The following is a 13625-nucleotide window of genomic DNA, read 5'->3' as shown; positions in this document are numbered from 1 at the left end:
CAACACTGAGTGTAGGGGTGTGGGGGGACGCAGTGAGGGCGGTGGGGACGGGGACGGGGCTGTGCTGGCCCCCTGCTCAGAGGTCTTGGGTGCCCAGGACCCGGCCCGCAGCCTGTGCTCGCTGGGCCCCCACGACCGGCCTGGGTCGATGAGTCCAGCCCAGCCCCGGCTGTGCTGAGCCGTGTTCTCAGGCCTCTGCCCTCCGACACCTGGGCCAGTCAACCCCTGCGGCGCTTTGAGACGAGACGACACATCACCCCTCCCGAGGCGCAGGCGCGCCCCCGGTGCCAGCCCCCCACCCCGGTGCCAGCCGCCACCCTGGGCCCACCTCGGAGGTTCTTGACGAAGTCGTCCAGCTTCATCTTGCGCTCAGGCTTGACGCTGGGGCTGTACATGTCGGTGTTGAGCAGGATGACGGCGAAGGCCAGGATGAAGATGGTGTCCGGGTTCCGGAACTGCCGCACCACGCCGGGGTTGCAGATGCAGTACCGCTGGCTGGGGGCGGAGGGACGGGCCGCTTCAGCCGGGGCGGGAGGCCAGCCCGCCCCCCGGGGCGTGGCCGCTGCGCCTGCGGCTGGTCACTGCCCCCGGTTGAGCTTCTGCAACTGGGAACCCCAATGACACTCGTCCGGCAGAGCTGGCCTGACCGTCCACTCACCCCTTCCCGCATGAGTTAAGACCCGCCCACCCATCCCTCGGATGTGGCAAGTTCTGGCCAGTGGGATGTGGGCACCCTCAAGGTTGTGCCCCAGGCTCTCCACCCGCCTGGAATGGGGATGTGACGGTGGGTGTTGGACCTGCCCCCCACCCCTGGGACCGAGAGATGACAGGAGTCCAGGCTTCCTCCACGTCAGCTCAGACGGAGCCCATCTCGTGTGTTTCAGTTTCGGCTCCTGCAGGGTCTTTGCTGGAGCAGCTGAACTAACAGCCTGACTAAAATGCTCCTCACGGCATCGTCCACTCACTGTCCTCACTACCGCGACTATGCCCCCGACCCACCCTGAGGCCCCTCTGGCGACCCTTTGGGGTGCGGCAGGGATGGGGAAGAGGAACCAGGTGGGGCACCAGAACCGAGGCCTATATCCCACAGGCAGCAGCCGTTGGAGCTCAGACAATGTGGGCTTCAATTCCTTCTTCCTTGTGAAGTGCCACCCCCTCCAGGAAGCCTTCCTCCCAGGGCCTGGGGTTTCTCCTTCCACAACCTTGTCCCTCCATGGCCCCAGCACTCTGGCTGAGCCCAGAGGGCTAGGCCTCCCACAGCCGGCATGGACCACGGAGCCCTCTATGGCCAGTGTGCACACAGCCCGGGCACGGAAGACTACAGGGCAGCCCACCTCGACCACGGGCTCTCTGGGGTGCCAGGCACTGGGCTAAACACATCCTAAGTGCTTTAATCCTTTGACCCTCCACCAGGGTAGATGCTTTCGTCACCCCCTCTCTACAGATGAGGACATGAGGCACAGAGAGGTTAAGTAACCAGCGCAAGGTCACACAGCTGGTAAGTGGCGTGGGTGTCAGACCAGGCCCTCAATGAGGGAACCTCTGCCCCTGTGAGTAAGCAAATGAATGATGACACAGATGGACTCATGAACCAACCAGGACACGGAGGACGTGGAGGAAGACGAGGACTTCTAGTCCCGGCACCAGAGCTAAGCAGCACAGTGCCTGGCACCCCAGCTGAATTCACTGCCACCGGACCCTGAAGGGGGATCAGCCCTGGAGACACTGCTTTTGTGTGGGGACCCTTCTGCCCGACACCTGCCCCACCTGTGCAGCCCTTACCTGAAGGCCTCGATTAGCCGCTCCACCTTCTGGGCCTCCCCCTGGACCCGGATGTGCGCCTGGAACTTCCGGAGGGCTTCATCCAGCTCCATGGCAGAGAAATCCATCTCGTCCACTACGCAGCTGAAACGAGAGACAAAGGCCCTCAGTGTTCCCTGTCGGCCTCCTGCCGGAGAGGTGAGGACAGCCCGCAGAGGGTGGACGGAGCACTTGGGGTCACCGCAGGGAGGATGGAGAATGAGGGCGGCAGGAGTCAGCTCCAGAAGTGTGCCCTGGGCCCGCCCCCCCATAGGGCTCTCCTGGGCCTCCCTGCGGGGCACCCAGAGGGGCTGTGCCGTCCTCACCTGCCAGAAGGAGGGTCACTCGTCACAGCCCCACCCCGGCACAGTCTGCTTCTGCCTCTGGCCACGACCCCCGCGCAGAGAGGGTGGGCCTGCACCAGGGACCCTCACAGCCCACTCTGGTGCCCACGGCATCTGTTGGTAATGAAGCCATGACCACCCTCCGTGGGGCTGCAGAGACCTCGGTCGTGGGGCCCCCCCTCTGCTGGGGCGACAGGCACTGGCAATCCCACCCACTCTGAGCGCGCACACCGCCATCGAGGGAAAGGTGGGGGCAGGGACCCCGAGGGACGATTTGCTGACCTGCATCCGAGCAGGACGCCTGGGTGGGGGGGTCTTGCTACTTCCTGAGGCCACTGCTATTTTCTGACCCAAGGAAAACAATGCTCGGATTTCCTACCGGCCAGGAGCAGGCTGGAGGGGGCGTGGGGGAGCGCAGGGGCAGCTGCAGGGGATGGGTCTGGACTGGATGGTCCTGGGCCCCACTCACTAAGGAGCAAGTCCTTGAACCACTCCTCCCAGGTTTCAAAGGGGAGGGGGCACTAACCACACGCACAGCGAGGGGCTGGAACAGAAATGCTGGGCAGGGAGAAGGCGGCCCAGGCGGCCCAGACGCCATCTGCTGGGTGCCAGCCACACCAGCCACATGCCAGGCCCAGAGGCTCGCCGCCTCTCCTGTGTCTGTGCGTGACCGAATGGACACACGTGTGTGTGTGTGTCTGGGGGCACCCAGGCCAGCCCCCCGGAGCTGGGTCTGCTCACCTGTGAAGCAGAGGCCACGACACCCACCTGCTTCCTCCCAGGGGGGCCCAGAGGTGGCGCATGCCCGCCCCCGGCTGCCCCCTTCACCCAGGGCCACTGTTGCTGGTTAGACTTTACCCTGCTCTGCTTCTGTTCCCGGCCTGCCCGATCGCCTGGGGCAGAAACGTCCTTGCGGTGGGCCTGGAGCTGCTCCCCAGGCCCCAGGAAGGAGGACAGGACACCTGCTTGAGCCAGCCTACTGCCGGCCTGGGTCGCCAGCTGAGGGTGGGCTGCGGGTCCCTGACGCCCCCCTCGTGGGCGAGGGGAGGACATGACCCGTGCGTGCCTGCCCTGTGGGCACGGGGTCCAAACGTCTCGTGGAGGATTGGGGGACGGAGGGTGCACGTGGGAAGCACTTCCCAGCACTGTCAGCGGTGCCCAGGGCACTGGAAAAGCGCTTTTCCGCAGGCTTCCAAGTAGCGGAGAGCCTGGCTGCCAGCCTGGCTGGATCCTCATCCCCTCCTCCTGTCGAGCTCTGGTGGCTCCCCTCCCCTTGCCCCTGCCACTGTCAGGACAGACACAGCCAGGCCAGGGGAGGGGCCCGGCTGAGGGGGCGAGTGCGGGGGACAGAGCCCACGTGTCGCGTCCACGCTGCTCCCTGCCCGGACTCACTCCAGCACGTCCCGGTTGAACTGCTTCTGCCGGTTGCCCAGGAACTCCCCGATCATCTGCCGACTCAGGCCCTTGCGCTGCAGCAGGAAGTGGGCCACCCCCACCGGCGTGTCGGGCACGAAGCCGCGCTCCACGAGGTACTGGATGCCCTTCTCGGGCTTCCTGGGGGGATGAGAGACAGGCTCAGCCGGGCACCCTTGCCACCCCCTCCTCCGCGGCACCCTGCCCGCCCCACCCTGAGCTCACAACGTGGGGGAACTGGACCCGCCCGGTGCATGGCGGTGGGTGCGGAGCGGGGCCCTCCTGAAGCCCTGCACCGCCCCAGTGCCTGCGTGCACACAACAGCCTTGCCCGGCCTAGCTCCTCGGCCCCTGTGCACTGGAGCCCCGCCGGGCACACACAGGCCCACCTGCCCAAGACGAACCACCTGCCACCTGTCGAGCATGTGCTCTGTGCTGCCACCGTCTGAGGACCCCCCACGCCAACCCACTCGTTTCCCACACCGCTTCTTGGGGTTGGCATGCTTGTCACCTGTGCTGTTCAGGAGCCTGACAGCTGTGTGACCTCGCTGGGTCCTGAGCGCCCTTGTTGATTGGACTTACTGGGCTAACGCAGTCCAGCACCTGGCATGGTGCTCAGTGCTCACAGTAAGCATCAGAAAGGGTTAGGGTTAACCTCAACTGACAGCAGAGGAAACGGAGGTGCAGCACCAGAGGAAACGGGGGCTGAGCCCGCCCAGTGGGGCCGAGTGTGTCACCTGCACTGGGAGCCGTGGACCAGGAGGGCTGGAGGCCCCTCAGGGCTGGGCAGTGAGCCAGCAGGCCCCTTCCTCCCTCCGAGCCTTGGGCCTTGTTGCTTGGTGCCAGCTCGGCTGTCCCCCCAGGGAGGCACCGGTGGTCAAAAGACGCAGCGTAGTGGAAGGTGCCACCAGTCCCCATGCACATCTGACCCTTGGAGGGCGGTGCCCTCTGACAAACCTGGAGCCTCTGACGCGCGAAGGGCTGCAGAGCCCTGGGGCTGCGCCTGGCACTTGTGCAGGGGCCAGGTAGCAGGGTCGCCTCCAACTAGGGGCTGAGTCCTACTCCTTACCCCAGAGGTTAGAGGCCAGTGTGCTGCTGTCCCCCAGGGGCATGGAGGTGAAGGCCAGGGACTGCCTCGCGCCATCAGCCGTGCAGCTCCTGGCTGACGGCGGGTGTGACAGACGGCACGTTCTACGTGCAGGCAAACATCCGGCTGCAAGGCGACCCAGGTGGCCGCACACGCCAACCTGGCCCTCAGGAACTTGGCTGGAGCAGCCGCCGGCCAGCTGGGTCCAGGAACAAAGTGGTGACCGAGTGGCCCTGCTCCCCGACGTCCCCATTCCTCCCCAACTCTGGGGTCCCCAAGGAGGGGCCGCCCACCACCAGGGCTCCACCCTCTCGGCTGCTGCTGCTGATGCAGCGACCAGGGGTTGGGCTTCCTCGTTCCCAGTTCCACGCCAGCCCCCACTGGTCCCCTCCACGCCTGCCTCTGCCCACCTCTACCCCAGCGCCAGCCTGCAGATGTGATTTCTTCGGCCACACAACGTTAACAGGAAAGAATTCCAGTTAGCTGCCAACATTGAGCAACTGTGAGCGCACACAGGACCTGGAAGACGACTTCCAGCTTCTCTCGAGAGACGGTCTGGCACCCCGGGCCTGCGTTCCCATGTGGGAATGACTGGGATGGCCGGGCTGGGCCTCCCCAACTTAGGCGTCCTTGGCACCCACCTGCCCGGGCCCGCCTGGCCCCTCGAGGCCCTAACATGATGTCCTGGTCCAGCCCTGCCTCCTCCTGCTGCCCTGGGGGTGCCGGCTCTCCCCTCTCTGCCCCAGCTGCTCCCTCCTGAGCTCACATGCCGACGTCACGCGGCATCACGGGTTCCAGGTCCACCCCGAGGGGCTCCGAGCCCAGCGGGCAGGCCGAGCTGTCAAGGGGCCGTGGGGACTCGGACTCCTCACGGATCACGCGAGTGCCACATGCCGACTGCGTCCTGGGCGGCACCCCAGAACGCCCAGCGCAGCTCCTGCAGCTCCCCAGTCTGAAGGGCAGAGGGGCCGAGTGAGGGCGGGAGGGGCTCCTGCCGGGGACGCAGAGGCTTCTCTGAGCAGGTGCCCACGGGACAGTGACCGGAGTGGTCAAGGAGCTTCTGGTGGAGGCCACAGCGGATGCAAAGGCCCTGACGGGGGAGTGCGTCTTGTAGGATGGAGGCTGTGAAGCCACTCCAAGGTGGAGGGAAGGGGCCCTGGGGTGGTGGGGTTGGCGCGGGGTGGGCAGGCCGGACCACACAGCGCTGCGCGGGCCCTGGGGGTCTAGCTTTCCTCGGAGGAGTGCAGTGAGGAGCCTGGCATGCTCTGGCTAGGCCCCCGACGTGGTTGGAGTGCCCGGGGGGCCACCTTGGCACTGTCTTCCTCCCCGAGGCCCAGCCCCAGGGCTCTGAGTGGGCTCATGTCGAGGGGATAGGACCCCGATCTCCAGGCCCAGCTCAAAGGGCTCCTAGCAGACCCAGTCACGTAAGCCAGCAGGACCACCTGCGACGGCACAGCCGGCTCGGCTCGGGGAACGGCTCTGCTGGTTCTGGGGCCCTGACTGGTGCCCGGGTCCCCACGCCTGGCTCCCGGCGCCACACCTCACGGGGTCACAGTGAAGATTTAGGGAGACGCCGCACGTGAAGTGCTCGGCACAGGCCGGCTTCACCTCTGTCACAGTCACAGGTTACGGCAAGCACGACCCGGGCAAGCAGCACGGCGCCAGCAGGTCAAGAGCCCAAGCCCAGCTGTGCCGTTTGCTGGGCGGCTGGCCAAGCCCCGAGCCTGCTCCCCTCAGGCGTGCAGGACTGACCCCCACGGGTGCCGAAGGCGGAACCTCAGAGCAGCCCAGGCTCGTGGGAAGCTCTCTGCCTCCTCCCGCAGCGACTCCGGGCCCCGGGGGAGGGCGTGGGGAGAGGGAGACTGGCTCCCAGACACAGCCCGGGCCAGAACGACCTCAGGGCCCCGCCCCGACAGCCCCAGCCCGGGAGTCCCAGTGCAGCACGAGGGCAGTCCCGGAGGCCCTGCGTCCCTGCTCCTCAGAGACGAGGTGCCCACTCCCTCCGAGGGCACCGCTGCATCTGGTGACCCTGGGGACAGCCCTCGTCCAGAGGCTGGAGAGGGCCCGAGTGGCTATGGTGTCCTGGGCAAGGATGTGGGTGTGGGGCACCCAAGCGGGGCCCCTCGGCAAGCAGGCGACAGGCCTGGTGAGGTCCTGCCGGGTGCCCTCAGGGCTGCGGGGCGCACACCCCAGCTCTCGCCGCTGCGGCAGCCCAGGACCACTGCTCCAGGGCTGCGAGGCCTCCATGAGCGTGGCCCGCCCCCTAGACTCAGTGGACACACATGGCCCCGCAAGCAGGTAGGGATGCGGAGGGTTACATGCAAGGTCCCAGTCCCTGCACTGGGGTTTAAGCTGGGCCACCTGCCAGTTGTGTGACCTCAGGGAAGCTATCTCCAGGTGCCTTGGCTCACCCATCTGTGAAGTGGGTTAGTGATGGCCCCTTCCCCGGGGGAGGAAGTGACAGGAAGCATGGAGGCTCTCCTGCCAGCCTGATGGCAGGCTCCTGGTGCCACCACCCTAACCCTCAGCAGGCCCTGGGGCGGGAACCCATTTTCCCGGCACAGCCAGCGAGGCTCAGGGTGCAGGACCTGCACAGTCCCCGCAGCTGACGAGCAGCAGAGCTGGGGCTGAGACCCGCCTGCCTCTGGCTCCCTGCCCTGCCCTGCCCCTGGTGCTGCGAGCCCGACGTGCAGCCCCAGAGCCGGGGGGAGCACCTGGACTCCGGGCAGATGGCAGCGGCCCCAGGACGCTCCTCCCCGCCACCCTGCTCCCCCTTCCTCGGGTTTCGTCTGTCTTGCTTTCCTCTCTCTTCCCGATGCATCACCGTGACCCTCCACAGACCCCTTGGGAGGGGGTCTGCACTGGAAAGCTCGCTCCTGGGGCGGGATGGGAACAGAGCTCCCTGGGGGCAGCCTGGGGTGCGGGCGAGGCGGGGGCCGGGGAGGTAGGGAGAAGGTGGGGAGAAGAGGCCCCTGGGAGAGCCCCCACGGTGAGGGGGCTCCAGGGCAAAGTCCAATACTTTTCATAGCCTTAAAGAACCGATTCCACAGCCCACGGGGAAGAGTGACCCCACGAGAGCAAAGCCCACTACTGAAGAGAACAAAAGAGCGGCTCTGCCCTAACAAGAAAACCTGCAAAACTGCAAGTCTGGTGTTGGCAGAGGGTCAGGGAGATGCTCTGACCACCAGCGCAGCACTTCCCAGAGACCTTAACTCTGTTCACCGACAAGCCCCAGGCCGCGGACACAGGCCTAGCATGCACCAGGTGTGCGACAGATGTCTGCCAGATGGGTGCAAGGGTCCACAGACCCTGTTCACGTCGGGGCGAGATGAGATTTCAAGTCAGCAAAGAAAGGACAGACAATTCAATAAACTGTCTGGACGTGACTGGCTAATCTGTACAGAATAATAAAAGCTAGACCCCTCGCCAAATTCCAGGTTAAAATCTTACAGAACATAAAATAAAACTATGAAAGTCCTGAAAAAAATAACTTTCAGTCATAATAAGTCATAATATATTTTAAAATACAAAAAATATATGTATTTTAAAATATACCTGGGGCGAGCCTTTTAAAAATCTAACATGAAAAACCAGAATAATAAACAAAAAACACTGATAAAAGATTAGTTAAAATCAGGCACTTCTTGTTCAGCACGGCGACAATAGTTAGGAACACTGTTGCGTTTTGCAAGTTGCTAAGAGAGTAGATTTTCAACACTTTTCATCACAAGGAAAAAACTTTGTAACTATGTATGATGGTGGAGGTTTTCCGTTTATCCTGGTGAAGATTTTTGTAACAGATACAAATATTGACTCATCTGTTGTATACCTGAAATGAATGTTACATGTCAATCACACCTCAAAAGAAAGCAAAGAAATTAGTAACTTCTTGTTAGACTGAGAAAGCAAAAACAAAGTTAAAGGACATACAATAAAACACCACTGAACTGTATACTTTGTAAGAGTGAGTGTTAATGGTATGCGAGTGCTGTCTCAGAAGCAAAAAAAAAAAGAAAAAGGACAAGGACAGAAAGAAAAATAACTGTAACCACGAAGGATTAGTATCTACAATATATGAAGAACGACCAGTCAATCAAAATGACAAATAGCAGAAACGCGGGCAAAATAAGCATACGGGCATTTCACAGGAGAAAAGGCAATGGCCAAAGACCCACGTGGAGAGGCTCCATCTTAGGAGCAGCCAGGGAAATACAAATTAATACAAAAGGGACACTATTCCTGTGCTTCGACTGGGGCAGAAGGAAACACGGAGTGCTGTCCGGCATGTCTCAGATCCAGCTGCAGTTTCTACTTCAGTGACCAACGTGTCCACGTGAGCCCCGACCCCCACAACGTCTCCTGCCCCGGGGGCTCTCTGGGGAGTGAGTCCACGCTCACTGTCATAGCGCTGGTAACCAGGAGAAAGTGGAAGTAACTGGCCAGATCAGCATGGACGGCAGAACGTGGGCCCGAGACAGCGGCACGGGGACGAGGCGGCCCACGGCACGGACAGGGAAGCTCTGCAACAGCAAATGGCGAGGCGGCACCGCAGCGGGAGAGCGTGCACGGCCGGGGCCGAGGTGACGTCACGGGGCTCACTGCGTGACTGGCGCTGTTCTGAGCACCTTGCACCCCGCGAGGTGACACCATTGGCCTCGGCGCCATCATGCAGAGGCTGCGCGGCCCAAAGACGCACAGGGGGCACGGCAAAGGTGTGCAGAAGCAGGCCTGGGAGGGGAGACTCCAGAGGGACGGGGCGGGCGGCAGCCTAGCTGGAAGACTTTCGTTTTCTCTGGAGAGCGTGGTCATGCATTAGAGGCGTAATTAAAACCAACAGAGCTGGAAAGGGCCAGCGACCGGCCTGGTCCAGGAGACCGTTCTTTCTGGCCGCTACCTATCTGCTCAGCTGGGGCTCCCACATCGGGGTGAGGGAAGCTGGGGCACCGGGGGAGCCCCCAGGCTCCACCAGCCTCCCTAGAAAGGGTCCAAGACAAGCCAGGAGCTGGCTGTGCCCAGAAGCAGGTGGGGCGGACTTCCGGGACCGAGCTCAGGAGGGGCCCAGCAGTGCGGGACCCTCCCTGTCCAGGGCGCTGTTCCAGCCACGGCTCACGTGGCGGTGGGACTGGACCTCCCGCACAGATGGGAGTCTGAGGAGAGATCACCGCAGCGGGTGTGACGGGTCCATCTTTGTTCTCAGTGGACCGAGGGCCAATGACCCCAGCCCCTGGAGGCCCCTGTATGAACGCATGGCTCCCTCCCCTCACCCTCCGGGTTGGGACTCTCTGAGTTCCCAGATGGCACTGCCGCTTGCACTAGAGATGGCTCAGAAGTGCCCCCAAGTCCCCCAGTCGAGAAGAGGAAGCAGGGCACAGGGAGGCACAGGGAAGCACAGCGTGCGTGTCAGTAGCCAGCAGGCCGGCTAGCCGCGCCCCAGCCCGGGAGGAGCCAGCACCAGGCCGGCGTCTGCTGACCCCAAGTCAGCAGGCCGGGTGGATGGAAATGATGAGAAATCCAAGGTTCAATGACCAGAGCTGCCAATGTCCCCTCCGAGGGAGCGCTCAGCCCTCCTCCCCGTCCACGTGCTATTTTCGGCTGTGCTAAGAATAGTCTGCTTTAAATACCAGTCTCCTGCCCTAAAGCTGCTCTCGGGACTACACCCACAGCACCTTACCAGAACCTTCCCAGTGACAGTGACACTCAGCAGACCGCGTCACACGCCTCCCAGAGGGCTGAGCTGAGAGTCCACCTGAGCCCAGCCCGCACGGACACGGACGCGTCACACCCTTGCTCAGAGACCTCCATGCTCCGTCACCCAGGAAATAAACTCAGGGCCGGTGCAGCCCAGCCCACACACCCGCTGGCCCTCGCACGACGGCTCCCTGGGCACCAACGGGAGCCGGGTTGGGGGCTGACAGCCCCTCACGGCGCTCTGTCACAGAGCAGCCCTGGCCCGGCCCACGACCAGGACGGCGGGGAGGCGGGGAGGCCGGCAGACTCACTTGTTGAAGAGGTTGAGGCCGATGCGGTAGTGCCGCTTACGGATGACGTCGTTGCTGAAGGCGGGCGAGTCCCAGCTGTTGCGCGTCTCCTTATGGTAGGTCTGCTTGCTGAGCGTCTGCTCCCGCAGGCTGTCCCGGGATGACGACTCGGAGCTGCAGTTGATGGTGTCATTGGAGTTGGACGTGCTGTTGACGCTGTCGTTGTCCCCGTCCGAGTAGTCCGACTCGGACTTGCTCTGCCTGTTGGCCGAGCCGTTGATGGCCAGGTGGCCGTCCAGGGGCCTGGGGGGCCGGGGCCGCAGCTCCGGCTCCTCCCGGGGGAGGCCCTTGGGGGGGCCGTGCTTGGGACTGCCCTGCTGCCCTCCCAGGCCGCGGTCGTAGGCGCCCTGCCTCTTGAGCGAGCTGCGGTCTGAGCGGTCGCTCAGGTCCACAGAGCTGTCGCTGGGCGGCTCGATGGTGAGCAGTGGGAGGTGCTCCCCGCGCAGCCGCGGCTCCTGCGGCTCGAGCGATGGCGTGCTCCGGCAGCTCGTGTCCGTGTCCCCCTTGTCGTCCTTGTGGGCCAGGGCCCAGTAGTCCTGGGCGGCGCCCCCGGCCCGCAGCCGCAGGTCCGACTCGGCGCTGGATGGCCGGCGCCCTGGCTGCGACAGGGGCAGGGGTGGCGACAACTCCTCCTCATCGATGTACAAGGTGACGTCGCTGTAGGAGGCTGTCATCTCGTCCCGTGGGCGGGGCTCGGCGCCCCGGGGCCGCCCCACATCAGGCGCAGGCACCTCCTCCGCGTGCAAGCTGCGGCAGTTGAGTGCGTCGTCAATGGACTCGGCCAGCGACTTCACCTGCCGTGAGAAGGCGTCCTCCAGCTCCGTGATGGCGTCCGTGAAGTCGCCAGTTGGGGCAGGGGCCTTGAGGGGGGGCGGCTCGCTGAGCTCACTGCACTCGGCCGGCACCAGGGCCCCAAGCTGGGCACCCTCATCGGTCAGCGAGACCTGCTTGCCCTCGAAGTAGGAGCTGTGCACCTTCTCAGGCCCCTCAAAGGAGAACTGCATCCTCATGTTGGACAGCACGATGCGGCGGGACATGCGGTTCTCAGACATGGAGCTGCGCAGCCGCTCGAAGTTCTTGTTCATCTGGTACTGGCGGAAGGCTGTCTGGATGGTGCGGGCCGCATGGCGGGTCACGAGGCGGCCCCCATACTTCCGTTCTAGCATCTCCACCTGCGAGGGGAGGAGAGGAGGTGAGGATGGCCCAGGGTCGCACCCTCCCCCAGGCCTGCTGGCAGGCTGTGCCCAACAAGGTTCGAAGCCCAGGAAGACAGAGAAACGTTGCATTAAGCTTAAAACAAACACGTTCCCTGCAGGACTTCTCAGAACACTTAAAGGGTGGTGGCTGCCCAGGACTTTGGCCCTGGTACATCCAGGGCATGTGGTTGAATGAAACTTTGGAGATGGTGGAAGAGTACAGGCCACCCCTCCAGAGACAAGGGGCCCACAACAGGTGTTAAGAGACCTTCCAGAGACCTGGGCAGGCCCTGGGCATGGAGCCCTGGCTGCCAGCCTGCAGCCTGACTTCCTTCTGTGGCACCCATGGTGGCCTGGGTTGTAGTCTGGGCCCTGCCCTCGTTTGTGGAGTGACTCTGAAAAGCCTTGGACCCTCAGCTCCTCCGTCTCATCACACCTACCTTGCAGAACTGTGGTGGGCATAGGGAAGACCCCCAGCACATGCCAGTAGGGGCTACAAGACCCTCAACTGCATTCCTGGGAGGTGTTGACGGTTCATGGGGTCCCCAAGTTCCCTCAGTACAGATGGGGAAACTGAGGCCCAAAGAAGAGACCCAACACATCCTCAGAGGCCTCCAGACCCTGGAGGGAGCTCCATGAGCTCAGCTATGGGGCCGGGCTGCAGGCAGGCAGGAGGGGACTTGGACTCCCCAGGGTGCCACGTGGGCCTGTGAAGTCCTGAGGCCAAGGACAACCCTGAGGGCCGCTCCCCATGCCTTGCCCCTGACTGAGGTTAGAGCCCGCTCTTCGGTATCAAAGAAAATCCAGGAGAAGGAATGGCTGGTCTGCCAAGTAGAGCCCTCGGGTGCTGGGCTGAGCGGCACCTGACGTGGGGCCAGAAGGCGCAGGTCCCCGGGAGTGAGGTGTGTCCGCACCAGGGGCAAAGCACCGCACCCCACGCGGCGAGGCCCCGCTGCCTGCTCTGTGCGGCACCACACCCTCGCTGGTGGCAGAGAGACACGGTCTCCGCCCTGGAGGGGCCAAGTCTGTCTAGAACAGACAGAGGCACACACTCACTGAACAAAGCCAAACAGACTCAGCCAATCCAGACTGCGGCCGGCTGGGGGAGAGGGCTGTTCACAGCTGCCTGGGGGTGGGCAGGAAGGGAGGAGGGCGGGCTCGGACCTCACTCACGGCTCAGTGTGGATCTTGGTCCCCCACGTCCCTCGGTGGCCTGTTCACCTCTCCGGAAACCAGAGGTGCCCGGCTCTGTGAGGCCACCTATCTCGGGCACACCAGCTCCCCCCGGACATGGACGTGCCAGCTCCCCGGGGCCCAGGGAGGGGGAGTGGCAGGCTGGGCAGAGAGGCCTCTCGCCGGAGAGGAGTGGGGGCTGGGGGTGGGTGTGTGAGGATCAAAACGACTTTTCAAAGTCTGGCTGGGCCCAGAGTCAGCCGGGGTGGGTCTGCTGCTTCTCTCGCCCTGAAGTTACTGAACAGCATCCAAAGAGATGACCTCACTTCCACATCTGTAAGCAGAGTTTCTGTTTCTGGGTTTGGAGTGGAGCTTGGAAAGCCCACGGGGCCAATAAAGCGTCCAAGGCTGAGCTCCGGGAAGCCATCTCTCCTCTGCCCTCCAAGGGGTTCGGCTCGCGCCCCTTGTGCCTGCCTCGGCTGGAGGGGCGGGCTGGGCGCCCGGCACAGACCCGGCGCTCACTTAGGGTCTTCCTCTCCTGCTCACGTGGGGTCTCATCAACCAGGCAGAGACGC

At 63.5% G+C, this 13625-nt stretch overlaps 1 protein-coding gene across 11 annotated transcripts in view; it reads right to left on the bottom strand.

The window, feature by feature from the left end:
- Window positions 1-13625, bottom strand: part of IQSEC1 (IQ motif and Sec7 domain ArfGEF 1) — a 284272-nt gene that overhangs the window by 19710 nt on the left and 250937 nt on the right. For all 11 annotated transcript variants that reach the window (XR_012060810.1, XM_072941947.1, XM_072941956.1 and 8 more), the window contains 4 exons: window positions 10643-11853; window positions 3537-3698; window positions 1783-1905; window positions 329-495 (listed from right to left, as the gene is read on the bottom strand). Coding sequence is in view for 10 of the 11 variants with exons in the window: in XM_072941947.1 (XP_072798048.1) it covers window positions 329-495; window positions 1783-1905; window positions 3537-3698; window positions 10643-11853 (1663 nt within the window). In the remaining variant the exon portion in view is untranslated. The remainder of the gene's footprint in view (window positions 1-328; window positions 496-1782; window positions 1906-3536; window positions 3699-10642; window positions 11854-13625) is intronic.

This window comes from Vicugna pacos, chromosome 17, assembly GCF_048564905.1.
Source record: "Vicugna pacos chromosome 17, VicPac4, whole genome shotgun sequence".
NCBI lineage: Eukaryota > Metazoa > Chordata > Mammalia > Artiodactyla > Camelidae > Vicugna > Vicugna pacos.
The sequence above is the reverse complement of the archived record's forward strand: the minus strand, read 5'-3'. Positions and strand labels throughout refer to the sequence as shown.